Below are 23,538 nucleotides of genomic sequence, written 5' to 3' on the forward strand. Positions count from 1 at the left end.
ACCACAACTGAAACACCCACAACAACCACAACTGAATCAACCACAACTGAGACACCCACAACAACCACAACAACTGAGACATCCACAATAACCACAACAACTGAGGGACCAACAACAACTGAGATACCCACGACAACCACAACACCTGAGACAACCACAACAAGTGAGACAACCACAATAACCACAACTAAAACAATCACAACAGAGACACCCTTGACAACCACAACAGCTGAGACAACCACAACAACTGATACACCCACAATAACCACAAAAGAGACACCCACAACAACTGAGACAACTGAGACAACTACAACAACAGAGTCACCTACAACAACCACAACAGCTGAGAAACCCACAACAACAGAGACACCCACAACAGAGACACCTACAACAACCACAACAACTGAAACAATAACAACAACTGAGACACCCACAACAACCACAACTGAATCAACCACAACTGAGACACCCACAACAATTACAACAACTGAGACACCCACAACAACCACAACAACTGAGACACCCACAACAACCACAACAACTAAGGGACCAACAACAACTGAGATACCTACGACAACCACAACAAGTGAGACAACCACAACAACAACAACGACTGAGACACCCACAACAACCACAACAGAGACACCCACAACAACCACAACAACAGAGACACGCACAACAACCAGAACAACTGAGACACCCCCAATAAACACAAAAGAGACACCCACAACAACTGAGACAACTAAGACAACTACAACAACAGAGTTACCCACAACAACCACAACAACTGAGAAACCCACAACAACAGAGACACCCACAACAAAGACACCCACAACAACTACCACAACTGAAACAATCACAACAACTGAGACACCCACAACAACCACAACTGAAACAAAAACAACCACAACTGAAAAACCCACAACAACCACAAGTGAGACACCCACAACAACCACAACAACTGAGACACCCACAACAACCACAACAACTGAGGGACCAAGAACAACTGAGATACCCAGGACAACCACAACACATGAGACAACCACAACAAGTGAGACAACCGCAATAACCACAACAGAGACACCGACAAAAACCACAACAAAAGAGACACCAACAACAACAACTGAGATACCCACGACAACCACAACTGAGACAACCACAACGACTGAGACACCCACAACAACAACAACAGAGACACCCACAACAACCACAACAAAAGAGACACCAACAACAACCACCACAACTGAGAAAACTAAAACTGAAACACCCACAACAACCAAAACAATTGAGACACCCACAAAAACCACAACAACTGAGACAACCACAATAACAGAGACACCAACAACAACCACAACAACAGAGACACCCATAACAACCACAATAGCTGAGACATCCACAACAACCACAACAACTGAGAGACCAACAACAACAACTGAGACACCCACGACAACCACAAAAAGTGAGACAACCACAAGTGATACAACCACAACAACCACAACAGAGACACTCTCAATAACCACAACAACTGACACAGCAACAACAACAACTGAGACACCCACAACAACTAAGACAACCACAACAACAGAGACACCTACAACAACCACAACAACAGAGACACCCACAACAACCACAACAACTGAGACACCCACAACAACCACAACAACTGAGACACCCACAACAACAACTGAGACACCCACGACAAGCACAAAAAGTGAGACAACAACAACAAGTGATACAACCACAACAACCACAACAGAGACACCCACAACAACCACAACAACTGAGACAACTAAAACTGAAACACCCACAACAACCACAACAATAGAGACACCCACAACAAAAACAGAGACACCCACAACAACAAAAGAGACACCCACAACAACAACAACAACTGAGACACCAACGACAACCACAACAACTAAGACAACCACAACGACTGAGACACCCACAACAACAACAACAGAGACACCCACAACAACCACAACAATAGAGACACCCACAACAACAACAGAGACACCCACAACAACAAAAGAGACACCCACAACAACTTCAACAACTGAGACACCAACGACAACCACAACTACTGAGACAACCACAACGACTGAGACACCCACAACAACAACAACAGACACACCCACAACAACCACAACAACTGACACAACTAGAACTGAAACACCCACAACAACCACAACAGCAGAGACACCCACAACAACAACAGAGACACCCACAACAACCACAACAAATGAGACAACTACAACAACAAAAGAGACACAAACAACAACGACAACAACTGAGACACCCACAACACCCACAACAACAGAGACACCCACAAAAACAACTGAGATAACCACAACAACCACAACAACTGAGAGACCAACAACAATAACTGAGACACCCACGACAACCACAAAAAGTGAGACAACCACAACAAGTGATACAACCACAACAACCACACCAGAGACACCCACAACAACCACAACCAGTGAGACAACTAAAACTGAAACACCCACAAAAACCACAACAACAGAGACTCCCACAACAACCACAACAGCTGACACAACTACAACTGAAACACCCACAACAACCACAACAACAGAGACACCCACAACAACAACAGAGAAACCCACAACAACGACAAAAACAGAGACACCCACAACAACCACAACAACTGAGAGACCAACAACAACTGAGACACCAATGACAACCACAACAACTGAGACAACCACAATGACTGAGACACCCACAACAACCACAACAGAGATACCCACAACAACCACAACAACTGAGACACCCACAACAACCACAACAACTGAGGGACCAAGAACAACTGAGATACCCAGGACAACCACAACACATGAGACAACCACAACCAGTGAGACAACCGCAATAACCACAACAGAGACACCGACAAAAACCACAACAAAAGAGACACCAACAACAACAACTGAGATACCCACAACAACCACAACAACTGAGAGACCAACAACAACAACTGAGACACCCACGACAACCACAAAAAGTGAGACAACCACAACAAGTGATACAACCACAACAACCACACCAGAGACACCCACAACAACCACAACAAGTGAGACAACTAAAACTGAAACACCCACAAAAACCACAACAACAGAGACTCCCACAACAACCACAACAGCTGACACAACTACCACTGAAACACCCACAACAACCACAACAACAGAGACACCCACAACAACAACAGAGAAACCCACAACAACGACAAAAACAGAGACACCCACAACAACCACAACAACTGAGAGACCAACAACAACTGAGACACCAATGACAACCACAACAACTGAGACAACCACAATGACTGAGACACCCACAACAACCACAACAGAGATACCCACAACAACCACAACAACAGAGACACCCACAACAACTGAGAGACCAACAACAACTGAGACACCAATGACAACCACAACAACTGAGACAACCACAATGACTGAGACACCCACAACAACCACAACAGAGATACCCACAACAACCACAACAACAGAGACACCCACAACAACCACAACAACTGAGGGACCAAGAACAACTGAGATACCCAGGACAACCACAACACATGAGACAACCACAACAAGTGAGACAACCGCAATAACCACAACAGAGACACCGACAAAAACCACAACAAAAGAGACACCAACAACAACAACTGAGATACCCACGACAACCACAACTGAGACAACCACAACGACTGAGACACCCACAACAACAACAACAGAGACACCCACAACAACCACAACAAAAGAGACACCAACAACAACCACCACAACTGAGAAAACTAAAACTGAAACACCCACAACAACCAAAACAATTGAGACACCCACAAAAACCACAACAACTGAGACAACCACAATTACAGAGACACCAACAACAACCACAACAACAGAGACACCCATAACAACCACAACAGCTGAGACACCCACAACAACAGAGACACCCACAACAACAACAGAGACACCCACAACAACCACAACAACTGAGACTCCAACAACTACAACAACAGAGACTCGCACAACAACCACAAACTCTGAGACAACAACAACTTCATCAACAGAGACACCCACAACAACCACAACAAATGTGAAACCCATAACAACAGAGACACCCACAACAGAGACACCCACAACAACCACAACAACTGAAACAACCACAACTACTGAGACACCCACAACAACCACATCTGAAGCAATCACAACTGAGACACCCACAACAATCACAACAGAGACACCCACGACAACCACAACAGCTCAGACAACCACAACAACTGAGACACCCACAATAACCACAAAAGAGACACCCACAACAACTGAGACACCCACAACAAGCACATCTGAAACAATCACAACTGAGACACCCACAACAACAACAGAAATACCCACAACAACCACAACAAAGACGCCCACGACAACTACAACAGCTGAGACAACCACAACAACTGAGACACCTACAACAACCACAACAACTGCGACACCCAAAACAAGTGAGACAACCACAACCACCACAACAGAGACACCCACAACAACCACAACAACAGAGACACCCACAACAACCACAACAACTGAGACAACTAAAACTGAAACACCCACAACAACCAAAAGAACTGAGACACCCACAAGTACCTCAACAACTGAGACAACCACAACAACAGAGACACCCACAAAAACCACAACAACAGAAACACCCAAAATAACCATAACAACGGAGACACCCACAACAACCACAACAACGGAGACACCCACAAAAACCACAACAACTGAAACAACCACAACAACTGAGACACCCACAACAACCACAGCTGAAATAATCACAACTGAGACACCCACAATAACCACAACAACAGAGACACCCACAACAACAACAGAGATACCCACAACAATCACAACAAAGACGCCCACGACAACCACAACAGCTGAGACAACCACAACAACTGATACTCCCACGACAACCACGACAGAGACACCCACAACAACCACAACAACCGAGACACCCACAACAACCACAACAACAGAGACACCCACAAAAACAACAGAGAGAACCACAACAACAGAGATCCCCACAACAACTGAGACACCCACAGCAACAACAACAACAAAGGCACCTACAACAACCACAACAACCGAGACACCCACAACAACAACAACAACTGAGACACAAACAAGAACCACAACAGAAACACCCACAACAACCATAACAACTGAGACACCCACAACAACAGAGACACCCACAACAACTGACACATCCACAACAACCACAACAACAAAGAAACCCACAACAGAGACACCTACAACAACCACAACAATTGAGACACCCACAACAACCACAACAACTGAGACACCCACAACAACAACAGAGAAAACCACAACAACTGAGACACCCACAACAACCACAACAAAACCAACCACAAAAACAGAGACGCCCACAACAACCACAACAGAGACACTCACAACAATAAAAACTGAGACACCAACAACATCAATTGAGACACCCACGACAACTACTACAACTGAGACAACCACAACAACTGATACTCCCACGACAACCACAACAGAGACAACCACAAAAACAACAGAGAGAACCACAACAACAGAGATCCCCACAATAACCACAACAACTGAGACACCCACAACAACAACAGAAACACCCACAACAACTGAGACATCCACAACAACCACAACAACAAAGAAGCCCACAACAACTGAGACATCCACAACAACCACAACAACAAAGAAACCCACAACAGAGACATCTACAACAAACACAACTATTGAGACACCCACAACAACCACAACAACCACAACAACTGAGACACCCACAACAACCACAACAACAGAGACACCCACAACAACACCAGAGAAAACCACAACAACTGAGACACCCACAACAACCACAACAGAAACAACCACAACAACCACAAAAACAGAGACACCCACAACAACCACAACTGAGACACCCACGACAACTACAACAACTAAGACAACCATAACAACTGATACTCCCACGACAACCACAACAGAGAGACCCACAACCACTGAGACATCCACAACAACCACAACAACAAAGACACCCACTACAGAGACACCTACAACAACCACAACAATTGAGACACCCACAACAACCACAACAACCACAACAACTGAGACACCCGCAACAACCACAACAGAGACACCCACAACAACAACAACAACAGAGACACCCACAACAACAACAGAGAAAACCACAACATCTGAGACACCTACAACAACCACAACACAAACAACAACAACAAATACTGAGACACCCACAAGAGCCATAACAACAGAGCAACCCACAACAACCACAACAGAGACACTCACAACAACAATAAAAACTGAGACACCAACAACAACAACTGAGACAACCACAACAACTGATACTCCCACGACAACCACGACAGAGACACCCAAAACAACCACAACAACCGAGACACCCACAACAACCACAACAACAGAGACACCCACAAAAACAACAGAGAGAACCACAACAACAGAGATCCCCACAACAACCACAACAACTGAGACACCCACAACAACAACCACAACAACAGAGACACCCACAACTTCCACAAATACTGAGACACCCAAAACAACAACAACAACTGAGAAACCGACAACAACCACAATAACTGAGACACCCACAACAACCACAACAACTGAGACACCTACAACAACAACAACAACAACAACTGAGACACCTACAACAACCACAACAAGTGACACACCTACAACAACCACAACAACGGAAACACCCACAACAACCACAACAGAAACAACCACAACAACCACAAAAACAGAGACACCCACAACAACCACAACTGAGACACCCACGACAACTACAACAACTAAGACAACCATAACAACTGATACTCCCACGACAACCACAACAGAGAGACCCACAACCACTGAGACATCCACAACAACCACAACAACAAAGACACCCACTACAGAGACACCTACAACAACCACAACAATTGAGACACCCACAACAACCACAACAACCACAACAACTGAGACACCCGCAACAACCACAACAGAGACACCCACAACAACAACAACAACAGAGACACCCACAACAACAACAGAGAAAACCACAACATCTGAGACACCTACAACAACCACAACACAAACAACAACAACAAATACTGAGACACCCACAAGAGCCATAACAACAGAGCAACCCACAACAACCACAACAGAGACACTCACAACAACAATAAAAACTGAGACACCAACAACAACAACTGAGACAACCACAACAACTGATACTCCCACGACAACCACGACAGAGACACCCAAAACAACCACAACAACCGAGACACCCACAACAACCACAACAACAGAGACACCCACAAAAACAACAGAGAGAACCACAACAACAGAGATCCCCACAACAACCACAACAACTGAGACACCCACAACAACAACCACAACAACAGAGGCACCCACAACTTCCACAAATACTGAGACACCCACAACAACAACAACAACTGAGAAACCAACAACAACCACAATAACTGAAACAATCACAACAACTGAGACACCCACAACAACCACAACTGAAACAACAACAACCACAACTGAAACACCCACAACAACCACAACTGAGACACCCACAACAACCTCAACAACTGAGACACCCACAACAACCACAACAACTGGGGGACCAAGAACAACTGTGATACCCAGGACAACCACAACACCTGAGACAACCACAACAAGTGAGACAACCGCAATAACCACAACAGAGACACCGACAAAAACCACAACAAAAGAGACACCCACAACAACAACAGAGATACCCACAACAACCACAACAGAGACACTCACAACAAACACAACAGAGACACTCACAACTACCACAACAGCTGCGCCAAGCACAACAACTGAGACACCCATAACAACCACAACAACAAAGACACTCCCAACAACAACAGAGACAACCACAACAAAAACAGAGACACCTACTACAACCACAACAACTAAGACACCCACAACAACCACAACAGAGACACCCTCAAAAACCACAACAGCTGAGACAACCAAAAAATCTGAGACACCCACAACAACCACAATCACAGACACACCCACAACAAACACAACAACTGAGACACCCACAACTACCACAACAGAGAGACCCACGACAACCACGACAGCTGAGACAACAAGTGAGAACCTCACAACAACCACAACGACTGGGACACCCACAACAACCACAACAGAGACACCCACAACAACCACAACAACAGAGACACCCACACCAACCACAACAACTGAGAAACCCACAACAACAGAGACACCCACAACAGAGACACCCACAACAACCACAACCGAAACAAAAACAACCACAACTGAAACACCCACAACAACCACAACTGAATCAACCACAACTGAGACACCCACAACAACCACAACAACTGAGACACCCACAAAAACCACAACAACTGAGGGACCAACAACAACTGAGATACCCACGACAACCACAACACCTGAGACAACCACAACAAGTGAGACAACCACAATAACCACAACTAAAACAATCACAACAGAGACACCCTTGACAACCACAACAGCTGAGACAACCACAACAACTGATACACCCACAATAACCACAAAAGAGACACCCACAACAACTGAGACAACTGAGACAACTACAACAACAGAGTCACCTACAACAACCACAACAGCTGAGAAACCCACAACAACAGAGACACCCACAACAGAGACACCTACAACAACCACAACAACTGAAACAATAACAACAACTGAGACACCCACAACAACCACAACTGAATCAACCACAACTGAGACACCCACAACAATTACAACAACTGAGACACCCACAACAACCACAACAACTGAGACACCCACAACAACCACAACAACTAAGGGACCAACAACAACTGAGATACCTACGACAACCACAACAAGTGAGACAACCACAACAACAACAACGACTGAGACACCCACAACAACCACAACAGAGACACCCACAACAACCACAACAACAGAGACACGCACAACAACCAGAACAACTGAGACACCCACAATAAACACAAAAGAGACACCCACAACAACTGAGACAACTAAGACAACTACAACAACAGAGTTACCCACAACAACCACAACAACTGAGAAACCCACAACAACAGAGACACCCACAACAAAGACACCCACAACAACTACCACAACTGAAACAATCACAACAACTGAGACACCCACAACAACCACAACTGAAACAAAAACAACCACAACTGAAAAACCCACAACAACCACAAGTGAGACACCCACAACAACCACAACAACTGAGACACCCACAACAACCACAACAACTGAGGGACCAAGAACAACTGAGATACCCAGGACAACCACAACACATGAGACAACCACAACAAGTGAGACAACCGCAATAACCACAACAGAGACACCGACAAAAACCACAACAAAAGAGACACCAACAACAACAACTGAGATACCCACGACAACCACAACTGAGACAACCACAACGACTGAGACACCCACAACAACAACAACAGAGACACCCACAACAACCACAACAAAAGAGACACCAACAACAACCACCACAACTGAGAAAACTAAAACTGAAACACCCACAACAACCAAAACAATTGAGACACCCACAAAAACCACAACAACTGAGACAACCACAATAACAGAGACACCAACAACAACCACAACAACAGAGACACCCATAACAACCACAATAGCTGAGACATCCACAACAACCACAACAACTGAGAGACCAACAACAACAACTGAGACACCCACGACAACCACAAAAAGTGAGACAACCACAAGTGATACAACCACAACAACCACAACAGAGACACCCTCAATAACCACAACAACTGACACAGCAACAACAACAACTGAGACACCCACAACAACTAAGACAACCACAACAACAGAGACACCTACAACAACCACAACAACAGAGACACCCACAACAACCACAACAACTGAGACACCCACAACAACCACAACAACTGAGACACCCACAACAACAACTGAGACACCCACGACAAGCACAAAAAGTGAGACAACAACAACAAGTGATACAACCACAACAACCACAACAGAGACACCCACAACAACCACAACAACTGAGACAACTAAAACTGAAACACCCACAACAACCACAACAATAGAGACACCCACAACAAAAACAGAGACACCCACAACAACAAAAGAGACACCCACAACAACAACAACAACTGAGACACCAACGACAACCACAACAACTAAGACAACCACAACGACTGAGACACCCACAACAACAACAACAGAGACACCCACAACAACCACAACAATAGAGACACCCACAACAACAACAGAGACACCCACAACAACAAAAGAGACACCCACAACAACTTCAACAACTGAGACACCAACGACAACCACAACTACTGAGACAACCACAACGACTGAGACACCCACAACAACAACAACAGACACACCCACAACAACCACAACAACTGACACAACTAGAACTGAAACACCCACAACAACCACAACAGCAGAGACACCCACAACAACAACAGAGACACCCACAACAACCACAACAAATGAGACAACTACAACAACAAAAGAGACACAAACAACAACGACAACAACTGAGACACCCACAACACCCACAACAACAGAGACACCCACAAAAACAACTGAGATACCCACAACAACCACAACAACTGAGAGACCAACAACAATAACTGAGACACCCACGACAACCACAAAAAGTGAGACAACCACAACAAGTGATACAACCACAACAACCACACCAGAGACACCCACAACAACCACAACCAGTGAGACAACTAAAACTGAAACACCCACAAAAACCACAACAACAGAGACTCCCACAACAACCACAACAGCTGACACAACTACAACTGAAACACCCACAACAACCACAACAACAGAGACACCCACAACAACAACAGAGAAACCCACAACAACGACAAAAACAGAGACACCCACAACAACCACAACAACTGAGAGACCAACAACAACTGAGAGACCAATGACAACCACAACAACTGAGACAACCACAATGACTGAGACACCCACAACAACCACAACAGAGATACCCACAACAACCACAACAACTGAGACACCCACAACAACCACAACAACTGAGGGACCAAGAACAACTGAGATACCCAGGACAACCACAACACATGAGACAACCACAACCAGTGAGACAACCGCAATAACCACAACAGAGACACCGACAACAACCACAACAAAAGAGACACCAACAACAACAACTGAGATACCCACAACAACCACAACAACTGAGAGACCAACAACAACAACTGAGACACCCACGACAACCACAAAAAGTGAGACAACCACAACAAGTGATACAACCACAACAACCACACCAGAGACACCCACAACAACCACAACAAGTGAGACAACTAAAACTGAAACACCCACAAAAACCACAACAACAGAGACTCCCACAACAACCACAACAGCTGACACAACTACCACTGAAACACCCACAACAACCACAACAACAGAGACACCCACAACAACAACAGAGAAACCCACAACAACGACAAAAACAGAGACACCCACAACAACCACAACAACTGAGAGACCAACAACAACTGAGACACCAATGACAACCACAACAACTGAGACAACCACAATGACTGAGACACCCACAACAACCACAACAGAGATACCCACAACAACCACAACAACAGAGACACCCACAACAACCACAACAACTGAGAGACCAACAACAACTGAGACACCAATGACAACCACAACAACTGAGACAACCACAATGACTGAGACACCCACAACAACCACAACAGAGATACCCACAACAACCACAACAATAGAGACACCCACAACAACAACAGAGACACCCACAACAACAAAAGAGACACCCACAACAACTTCAACAACTGAGACACCAACGACAACCACAACTACTGAGACAACCACAACGACTGAGACACCCACAACAACAACAACAGACACACCCACAACAACCACAACAACTGACACAACTAGAACTGAAACACCCACAACAACCACAACAGCAGAGACACCCACAACAACAACAGAGACACCCACAACAACCACAACAAATGAGACAACTACAACAACAAAAGAGACACAAACAACAACGACAACAACTGAGACACCCACAACACCCACAACAACAGAGACACCCACAAAAACAACTGAGATACCCACAACAACCACAACAACTGAGAGACCAACAACAATAACTGAGACACCCATGACAACCACAAAAAGTGAGACAACCACAACAAGTGATACAACCACAACAACCACACCAGAGACACCCACAACAACCACAACCAGTGAGACAACTAAAACTGAAACACCCACAAAAACCACAACAACAGAGACTCCCACAACAACCACAACAGCTGACACAACTACAACTGAAACACCCACAACAACCACAACAACAGAGACACCCACAACAACAACAGAGAAACCCACAACAACGACAAAAACAGAGACACCCACAACAACCACAACAACTGAGAGACCAACAACAACTGAGAGACCAATGACAACCACAACAACTGAGACAACCACAATGACTGAGACACCCACAACAACCACAACAGAGATACCCACAACAACCACAACAACTGAGACACCCACAACAACCACAACAACTGAGGGACCAAGAACAACTGAGATACCCAGGACAACCACAACACATGAGACAACCACAACCAGTGAGACAACCGCAATAACCACAACAGAGACACCGACAACAACCACAACAAAAGAGACACCAACAACAACAACTGAGATACCCACAACAACCACAACAACTGAGAGACCAACAACAACAACTGAGACACCCACGACAACCACAAAAAGTGAGACAACCACAACAAGTGATACAACCACAACAACCACACCAGAGACACCCACAACAACCACAACAAGTGAGACAACTAAAACTGAAACACCCACAAAAACCACAACAACAGAGACTCCCACAACAACCACAACAGCTGACACAACTACCACTGAAACACCCACAACAACCACAACAACAGAGACACCCACAACAACAACAGAGAAACCCACAACAACGACAAAAACAGAGACACCCACAACAACCACAACAACTGAGAGACCAACAACAACTGAGACACCAATGACAACCACAACAACTGAGACAACCACAATGACTGAGACACCCACAACAACCACAACAGAGATACCCACAACAACCACAACAACAGAGACACCCACAACAACCACAACAACTGAGAGACCAACAACAACTGAGACACCAATGACAACCACAACAACTGAGACAACCACAATGACTGAGACACCCACAACAACCACAACAGAGATACCCACAACAACCACAACAACAGAGACACCCACAACAACCACAACAACTGAGGGACCAAGAACAACTGAGATACCCAGGACAACCACAACACATGAGACAACCACAACAAGTGAGACAACCGCAATAACCACAACAGAGACACCGACAAAAACCACAACAAAAGAGACACCAACAACAACAACTGAGATACCCACGACAACCACAACTGAGACAACCACAACGACTGAGACACCCACAACAACAACAACAGAGACACCCACAACAACCACAACAAAAGAGACACCAACAAAAACCACCACAACTGAGAAAACTAAAACTGAAACACCCACAACAACCAAAACAATTGAGACACCCACAAAAACCACAACAACTGAGACAACCACAATTACAGAGACACCAACAACAACCACAACAACAGAGACACCCATAACAACCACAACAGCTGAGACACCCACAACAACAGAGACACCCACAACAACAACAGAGACACCCACAACAACCACAACAACTGAGACTCCAACAACTACAACAACAGAGACTCGCACAACAACCACAAACTCTGAGACAACAACAACTTCATCAACAGAGACACCCACAACAACCACAACAAATGTGAAACCCATAACAACAGAGACACCCACAACAGAGACACCCACAACAACCACAACAACTGAAACAACCACAACTACTGAGACACCCACAACAACCACATCTGAAGCAATCACAACTGAGACACCCACAACAATCACAACAGAGACACCCACGACAACCACAACAGCTCAGACAACCACAACAACTGAGACACCCACAATAACCACAAAAGAGACACCCACAACAACTGAGACACCCACAACAAGCACATCTGAAACAATCACAACTGAGACACCCACAACAACAACAGAAATACCCACAACAACCACAACAAAGACGCCCACGACAACTACAACAGCTGAGACAACCACAACAACTGAGACACCTACAACAACCACAACAACTGCGACACCCAAAACAAGTGAGACAACCACAACCACCACAACGACTGAAACACCCACAACAACCACAACAGAGACACCCACAACAACCACAACAACAGAGACACCCACAACAACCACAACAACTGAGACAACTAAAACTGAAACACCCACAACAACCAAAAGAACTGAGACACCCACAAGTACCTCAACAACTGAGACAACCACAACAACAGAGACACCCACAAAAACCACAACAACAGAAACACCCAAAATAACCATAACAACGGAGACACCCACAACAACCACAACAACGGAGACACCCACAAAAACCACAACAACTGAAACAACCACAACAACTGAGACACCCACAACAACCACAGCTGAAATAATCACAACTGAGACACCCACAACAACCACAACAACAGAGACACCCACAACAACAACAGAGATACCCACAACAATCACAACAAAGACGCCCACGACAACCACAACAGCTGAGACAACCACAACAACTGATACTCCCACGACAACCACGACAGAGACACCCACAACAACCACAACAACCGAGACACCCACAACAACCACAACAACAGAGACACCCACAAAAACAACAGAGAGAACCACAACAACAGAGATCCCCACAACAACTGAGACACCCACAGCAACAACAACAACAAAGGCACCTACAACAACCACAACAACCGAGACACCCACAACAACAACAACAACTGAGACACAAACAAGAACCACAACAGAAACACCCACAACAACCATAACAACTGAGACACCCACAACAACAGAGACACCCACAACAACTGACACATCCACAACAACCACAACAACAAAGAAACCCACAACAGAGACACCTACAACAACCACAACAATTGAGACACCCACAACAACCACAACAACTGAGACACCCACAACAACAACAGAGAAAACCACAACAACTGAGACACCCACAACAACCACAACAAAACCAACCACAAAAACAGAGACGCCCACAACAACCACAACAGAGACACTCACAACAATAAAAACTGAGACACCAACAACATCAATTGAGACACCCACGACAACTACTACAACTGAGACAACCACAACAACTGATACTCCCACGACAACCACAACAGAGACAACCACAAAAACAACAGAGAGAACCACAACAACAGAGATCCCCACAATAACCACAACAACTGAGACACCCACAACAACAACAGAAACACCCACAACAACTGAGACATCCACAACAACCACAACAACAAAGAAGCCCACAACAACTGAGACATCCACAACAACCACAACAACAAAGAAACCCACAACAGAGACATCTACAACAAACACAACTATTGAGACACCCACAACAACCACAACAACCACAACAACTGAGACACCCACAACAACCACAACAACAGAGACACCCACAACAACACCAGAGAAAACCACAACAACTGAGACACCCACAACAACCACAACAGAAACAACCACAACAACCACAAAAACAGAGACACCCACAACAACCACAACTGAGACACCCACGACAACTACAACAACTAAGACAACCATAACAACTGATACTCCCACGACAACCACAACAGAGAGACCCACAACCACTGAGACATCCACAACAACCACAACAACAAAGACACCCACTACAGAGACACCTACAACAACCACAACAATTGAGACACCCACAACAACCACAACAACCACAACAACTGAGACACCCGCAACAACCACAACAGAGACACCCACAACAACAACAACAACAGAGACACCCACAACAACAACAGAGAAAACCACAACATCTGAGACACCTACAACAACCACAACACAAACAACAACAACAAATACTGAGACACCCACAAGAGCCATAACAACAGAGCAACCCACAACAACCACAACAGAGACACTCACAACAACAATAAAAACTGAGACACCAACAACAACAACTGAGACAACCACAACAACTGATACTCCCACGACAACCACGACAGAGACACCCAAAACAACCACAACAACCGAGACACCCACAACAACCACAACAACAGAGACACCCACAAAAACAACAGAGAGAACCACAACAACAGAGATCCCCACAACAACCACAACAACTGAGACACCCACAACAACAACCACAACAACAGAGACACCCACAACTTCCACAAATACTGAGACACCCACAACAACAACAACAACTGAGAAACCGACAACAACCACAATAACTGAGACACCCACAACAACCACAACAACTGAGACACCTACAACAACAACAACAACAACTGAGACACCTACAACAACCACAACAAGTGACACACCTACAACAACCACAACAACGGAAACACCCACAACAACCACAACAGAAACAACCACAACAACCACAAAAACAGAGACACCCACAACAACCACAACTGAGACACCCACGACAACTACAACAACTAAGACAACCATAACAACTGATACTCCCACGACAACCACAACAGAGAGACCCACAACCACTGAGACATCCACAACAACCACAACAACAAAGACACCCATTACAGAGACACCTACAACAACCACAACAATTGAGACACCCACAACAACCACAACAACCACAACAACTGAGACACCCGCAACAACCACAACAGAGACACCCACAACAACAACAACAACAGAGACACCCACAACAACAACAGAGAAAACCACAACATCTGAGACACCTACAACAACCACAACACAAACAACAACAACAAATACTGAGACACCCACAAGAGCCATAACAACAGAGCAACCCACAACAACCACAACAGAGACACTCACAACAACAATAAAAACTGAGACACCAACAACAACAACTGAGACAACCACAACAACTGATACTCCCACGACAACCACGACAGAGACACCCAAAACAACCACAACAACCGAGACACCCACAACAACCACAACAACAGAGACACCCACAAAAACAACAGAGAGAACCACAACAACAGAGATCCCCACAACAACCACAACAACTGAGACACCCACAACAACAACCACAACAACAGAGACACCCACAACTTCCACAAATACTGAGACACCCACAACAACAACAACAACTGAGAAACCAACAACAACCACAATAACTGAGACAACCACAACAACTGACACACCGACGACAAACACAACAGAGACACAGACAACAACCACAACAGAGACATCCACAACATCCACAACTGAAGCAACCACAACAACTGAGACAGTCACAACAACCGCAACTGAAAAGACCACAACAAATGAGCCACCAACAACAACCACAACCGATACCCCCACAACAACCAATACTGAAACAATCTTAACAACGGAGACACCAATAATGACTACAACTGAAACAACAACCACAACTGAAATCATCACAACTGAAATACCCACAACAAACACCACTGTACCTATTTATACCTACATAATTTCAGCAATTATGCGAAACGAACCATATTCAGTCGATCTTACGAACCGCAACAACAGGCAATTCAGAGATCTTGAACAACGTGTTGTAGGGCTGGTGAGTAATATTTCACATTAAAACGTTGTTTCACATCTATGTTTTACACGAATGAATGTATATTGTGTAACTGAAAAAGCTATTATTTTAAAATTAAAGGAAATATTTACATTTGTTTTTAACGGTATTTTATATGTATTTCTTATTTTGTCTTTCTTGTTGCAGTGTAATGAAATATATCGTAGAAAATTTGGCAATAAGTTTGGCCACTGCTTTGTAGAAGCTTTCAGGTAAAAACATCTCCTTAAAGTAGATTATTAATTTTAATCTTAAGCAGAATCACATATAACCTAAACATTTGATAGAGGAAACTGAATTGTTTCATTTCATCACTTTTCTCATTTGATTATGATACAGGAGCGCTGCAACACAAGTGGATGGAACTGAAGCAGATATAGGGGTTGTGTTCAATGAGACCATTCCCATTACAGATCTCCCAATGAATGCAGTGGTTGTTCAGACCTTTGTACTATCTGTAAATGATTCAAGCAATAACTTCCCTGTGGGTATAAACGCCAACACAGTCAAATTAATATGTAAGTAAACACAAAACAACATGTCACCTTAACATGTTTAATCTTAAACTTAAATAACATGCAGCTCATGTTGTGAGCAACAGAAGTATGTCGCAATAACAACTTCAGATAAAGAAAAGTCTCATCACATTTATTCATAAAAGTCTTATTCAGTGTTGTATAGTATAGACACATTCTTTTCAGCCAGAATGCATGTTCTGTAAATAATTCTTAACAAAAATGCTAAATTAAACACTTATTTATGTTTTACAGCAAGTCCAGTTACAGATCCAAATACATCTATAACTGCTACAACTACAACTGCTGCATCGACATCCACTGTAACTACAACTGCTGCTACATCTACAACTGCACCACTCACAGAAATAATGGTGACTTTTAGATCTCTTCTAGTCACGTTTACAAGTGACTTGAACGATCCATCATCTCAACGTTTTATTCAACGATCAGCAAATATAACATCACAGGTAAATCTCATGGTCAAAACGAACATTAGAGGCACATGTGATTCTTTTATGCAACAATTCAAATAAATTTTACTGTTAGTCACAAGCATCATTAAATATTGTATAAGAAAACAATCTTTCAGGATATTTAGGATGTTGGTCAGTTCATTGTTTTTTTTGAAAATATCCCATATAGCTACAACTGAACTGCAAACTAAAATGTTATGAGGAGGTGTTTTGTAAGTGCTAAGCACTAAGAAGGAAGGCATGATAAACGTCCTTAGTAATATTTTAGTTATTATGACGATACTGTAAAAGTTTATAGTATAAAAAATTTCAATAACCAGAGAGATACAGTATTTGGTTTGACTAATAATGTTTGAAATCTCTTAAAGTAGATAATTTCACTTAAAAAATGTCAACACTGCTCAGAAATACAAGTAATTTTAATATTGTTGAAACAATGAATCACTCGTCTGTTCTTGTAAAGCCTGTAGTAATGCCTTATCTGCTGGTCTACATAGACTAGACAGTCTATACAATATACTACTATATAAAAAGGATAGCTATTGAAAATGTTTTGTAATAAATATTTTGAGAAGAATCAGGACATAATAAACTTGGACAAAATAGAAAAAGAAATATATAATGTATATAATGTTTTCTATTTCTATAGATTAAACCTAGGTGTCAAAATGCGTTCCCTTCTTCCTTCAAAGACTTGAAAGTGGTGGGATTCAGGTAATTTGTTCATTCAAATTTTATTATATTTTTAGAGTTGTGGCCTAAATTGGATATTTTGAGCAATAGTTTTGTTTCTCCTTCTGCAGGAAGGGATCAATCATCAACACACTGAACCTTACCTTTGACAGCAGATCTGTTCCTAACAGAACTCAGATTGCAAGTGTTTTTATAAATGCAGCTCCATACGTCACTGGTTTTGACATTGAAGGCATCTCCATCACTGTGAATAACATACGTAAGTAATATTGTAGAAAACTCAAAAGTTTCACAGGTATTTTTTAACTCAATGTTTATTTTCTTTACTGTTGTTCTCATTTACAGCTTCAAGTGGAGTAACCCAAAAGATCAGTGTCATTACTGCATTATGCCTGGTCCTGTTGTCATGGATACTGTAAAACCTGCAATAAAATCTATGCTGATTTCCATTTGAACTGCCATCTCTGCTATGAAAAAAGACTTGGTCATCAGCAAAAATCACAGATTCCCAGTGATCTAAAGGACTGAGTAGAACCTATCACATTCCCTTTTGCACTGATGAGACACAATTAACTACATTATGTTTGTGCATGGGAATGTCCAGAATCCTGGTTTGGACCGAATGACACAGACTACTTTAAGAAACTGGTCCAACAGAGTAATAAAACAAACAATATAATAATAGTTTTTATTAACCCATTGGTGTTGGAAAACAATGACACTATTGTATGAAAGACTGAGAAAATTGAGACATTGACAATGGTGATATTAATCAGACCTTTTTTGTGCTAATTTCTTATCCCAAGATATGACTAAACTTATGCAAAGCAAAGATTATTCAGAAATTCACAGTTTTACTTTACACTGTTGAACTAAGATTTTCTTATTGTTTCGCTTTTTCACACTTAAATATCAAATATAACATTAAATGAAGGAACGCATGTAACCCTATATTATATATCTGACATCATCTGTTGTATTCAAAATTAATTTAATTTTTAATTAATTTAATGTATTTAATGTGTATATAAATATATATCACTCTATATTTGATGAACAATGAACAACTGTATTATCTGAGATTTCTTTGTAGCCTGTGCCTTTCCTGACAGAAACTACAATAATAAAAATATTAAAGGTTTAAACCATCTTTTGTGTTAGGTTTTGTAAATTTGGAGTGTAAAGAGAAAGTTTCTCGCAACATTTTTAAGGCCAAGAGGTTTAGGGGAAGCAAGGCTAAAGTTGGGATCAAAATACTCTTGCAGATTACAATAGTGTGATTCAATGATGTCTCTTGATGTCAAATTGCCTAAATTAAGCATAGTTTACATGTTGTTTGACTAAGTTTTCAAAATGATAGTTAAATAATATTCTACATTGTCAAATACATATTTTAATTCATTTCAATTTTCAATTCAACTTTATTTATATAGCGCCAATTTACAACAAAGTCATCTCAAGGCACTTTACAGAATAAAGTCCAGACTACACAAGTATGTAGAAGTAACCCAACAAATCCCCCTTGAGCAAGCCCTAGGCAACAGTGGAGAGGAAAAACTCCCTTTAATGGGAGAAACCTCCAGCAGAACCAGGCTCAGGGTGGGCGGCCATCTGCCTTGACCGGTTGGGGTGAGTGAAAAGTGGAGAAAGAAAAGAAAAGAGCAACGAAAAGCAACAACAAAACAACAACAAAAAGCAACAACAACCAAAAAAAGCAACAACAAAGCATTGTACAGGTGGCATACAGTGGTGACAAATAAATGTATAGAGAAAAGCTAGTTAGGGTTGAGTGAGGATTATTAACTATAAGCTTTATCAAAAAGGAAAGTTTTAAGCCTAGTCTTAAAAGTAGAGAGGGTGTCTGCTCCCTGAATTTGGATTGGAAGCTGGTTCCACAGGAGAGGAGCTTGATAGCTAAAGGCTCTGCCTCCCATTCTACTTTTGCAAACTCTGGGAACCACAAGTAGGCCAGTATTTTGGGATCGAAGTGGTCTAATCAGGCGATACAGGACTATGAGATCTTTTAAATATGATGGAGCTTGACCATTAAGAGCTTTGTATGTAAGAAGCAGGGTTTTGAACTCTATTCTAAATTGTATGGGAAGCCAATGAAGAGAAGCTAGTGAAGGTGAAATATGATCTCTCTTTCCTAATCCAGTCAGCACTCTTGCTGCAGCATTTTGGATTAATTGAAGGCTTTTTAGAGAGTTATTAGGACACCCCAGAAGTAGGGAATTACAGTAGTCCAACCTAGAAGTAACAAACGCATGGGCCAGTTTTTCGGCATCACTTTGAGACAGGATGCTTCTAATGGATAATTTTTCAATATTTTAATCAGATTTTCTCACTTGATATATATTTGTCCTTGTTTCACAAAAGAACAATTGCTTGGGAGTATACCATTCAACTTAGCCAAGAATCTGTGTATGATGTGGTTTCGTTTTGTTAGTCACTAAGGTTTCACAACATAAAAAAAAAAAAAAAAAGCAACGTCATTATCCTTTGTTCTGTCAACATATAAACCCCTTGGAAGATGTTGACTGTCTCAGAAGTTAAAAAAAATTGTAATTTTTTATCTTTTAGATTTTAATTTCTGTAGGTACAATTTATTAATCCAAAGGTACACGTTACAGATACATTTGAATAACAAAACATGTTAATTGAAGATATAAATTGTCATGGTCACATAACAGTTTATGTAATGGACAAACATCCTTTTAAAAGCTTAATATAATAGCAAAATATTTTATCTCTCTTATTGCCGGCATAGACAGATTACAAATTTAAGATATAAACACATCAATTCTTGTGTTATGATCTGAGTCATTATTAGTAGTCTAAATATTGATGTTGATTCCTCTCTTTCCTCTTCCTATTCTGTGTGTGTGTGTGTGTGTGTGTGTGTCCACCAACAGGTGGTGTCTCTCTCTCTCCTTCTCGACCACTGTGTGTTACTAATTTTCGTGAGAACAGAGTAAAAATTTTTCTGTTTACTTGTAAATCATTTCAACTGTAAATACTGGGCACAAGGTAGCAACTGTAGGAGTGATAACTGCTACCACTGTCAAATAACTGCTATCACATAGTTTTTTTTCATACAGGGTGTATTATGTCAAGGTTCCCTTAGACCAGGGGCACAGCACTTGTAAAGATCTTATTTGATAGTGGGGTCAAAAGTGAGATTTAGATTGTAACAACACTGATTTTCCAATAATATACAATTCGCAGAATTTTTAGTAGTTAGAATTCTCTGATATTCGAAAAATCACAACATCTATGTTTCAATTACTTAATCTACAACCTACATACAACATAGTTTACCTAGTGTAAACCTACTTCTTTGAAATTCTGCGGATAAAGAATAACAGAAAATCTGTAAAACTGCAAGTTTAGGTGTAATGACTTATTTTCTATTTTTTGCATATCATGGAATGCATGCTCTCAATAATACCAAACTAGAACTGCATAATGTGCTATTTTAAAGTGTTTAGTAGTTTTGAGAGTTTGTTACCAGTAATTTAAATGCAGGATAAGGGTACTGGTGAAAATCAGGTGAAGAAATTGTAAAAAACCAAGTACAAAAATGAAAACAAATACAGTAAACAGAGGACATGCTTAAGTATGAGTTTATTTTGACACCAAAAATGAAGTGCAACATGTAATAAAAAGCAGAAAAAATTGTTAAAACTAATTTTAATGGGTGTTCCATACACAACAGCAACAACCAAAACAATAAACCAGGAAAAAAACGTCTAAAACTTAAGAAACTGGAGAAACTACAACTGAGGAACCACATCATAAATGAAGGCACCCACAAAAACTATTACTACTAGTAAGAGTCCTACATCAACTCCATCACAACAATAACTGATTAGTATTAATATGGCCACAACAAG

The 23,538-nt window shown here is 42.2% G+C and overlaps 3 protein-coding genes across 3 annotated transcripts; all 3 read left to right on the top strand.

The window, feature by feature from the left end:
• Nucleotides 1-30: 30 nt before the first annotated feature.
• Nucleotides 31-2,060, top strand: LOC137137140 (mucin-2-like; the record flags this gene model as incomplete). The annotated part of the gene is made up of 2 exons (XM_067523079.1): nucleotides 31-1,459; nucleotides 1,942-2,060. Coding segments are annotated over 2 exons (1,548 nt in total), but the record flags the coding sequence as incomplete, so codon positions are not given.
• A 5,551-nt stretch (nucleotides 2,061-7,611) lies between these two features.
• LOC137137141 (mucin-2-like) lies at nucleotides 7,612-16,923 on the top strand (the record flags this gene model as incomplete). The annotated part of the gene is made up of 2 exons (XM_067523080.1): nucleotides 7,612-11,800; nucleotides 13,856-16,923. Coding segments are annotated over 2 exons (7,257 nt in total), but the record flags the coding sequence as incomplete, so codon positions are not given.
• Nucleotides 16,924-16,973: 50 nt separating this feature from the next.
• On the top strand, nucleotides 16,974-20,679 carry LOC137137252 (probable maltase-glucoamylase 2). The gene is made up of 7 exons (XM_067523276.1): nucleotides 16,974-17,940; nucleotides 18,106-18,170; nucleotides 18,298-18,476; nucleotides 18,729-18,943; nucleotides 19,599-19,663; nucleotides 19,753-19,901; nucleotides 19,988-20,679. The coding sequence occupies exons 1-7, from the start codon at nucleotides 17,755-17,757 to the stop codon at nucleotides 20,059-20,061; spliced, it is 933 nt and encodes a 310-aa protein (XP_067379377.1). The 5' UTR covers nucleotides 16,974-17,754; the 3' UTR covers nucleotides 20,062-20,679.
• The last annotated feature ends 2,859 nt before the right edge of the window (nucleotides 20,680-23,538 follow it).

The sequence above is a fragment of the Channa argus genome, chromosome 12 (genome assembly GCF_033026475.1).
Source record: "Channa argus isolate prfri chromosome 12, Channa argus male v1.0, whole genome shotgun sequence".
In the NCBI taxonomy this organism is placed as follows: domain Eukaryota; kingdom Metazoa; phylum Chordata; class Actinopteri; order Anabantiformes; family Channidae; genus Channa; species Channa argus.

What these genes read in the sequence shown, in the direction of transcription:
- LOC137137252 (XM_067523276.1), top strand. Translation starts at nt 17,755, where the DNA reads ATGACTACAACTGAAACAACAACCACAACTGAAATCATCACAACTGAA. An exon ending in AACAACGTGTTGTAGGGCTG is followed by an intron (nt 17,941 to 18,105) that starts GTGAGTAATATT and finishes TTCTTGTTGCAG; the next exon opens with TGTAATGAAATATATCGTAG. An exon ending in CAGCAAATATAACATCACAG is followed by an intron (nt 18,944 to 19,598) that starts GTAAATCTCATG and finishes CTATTTCTATAG; the next exon opens with ATTAAACCTAGGTGTCAAAA.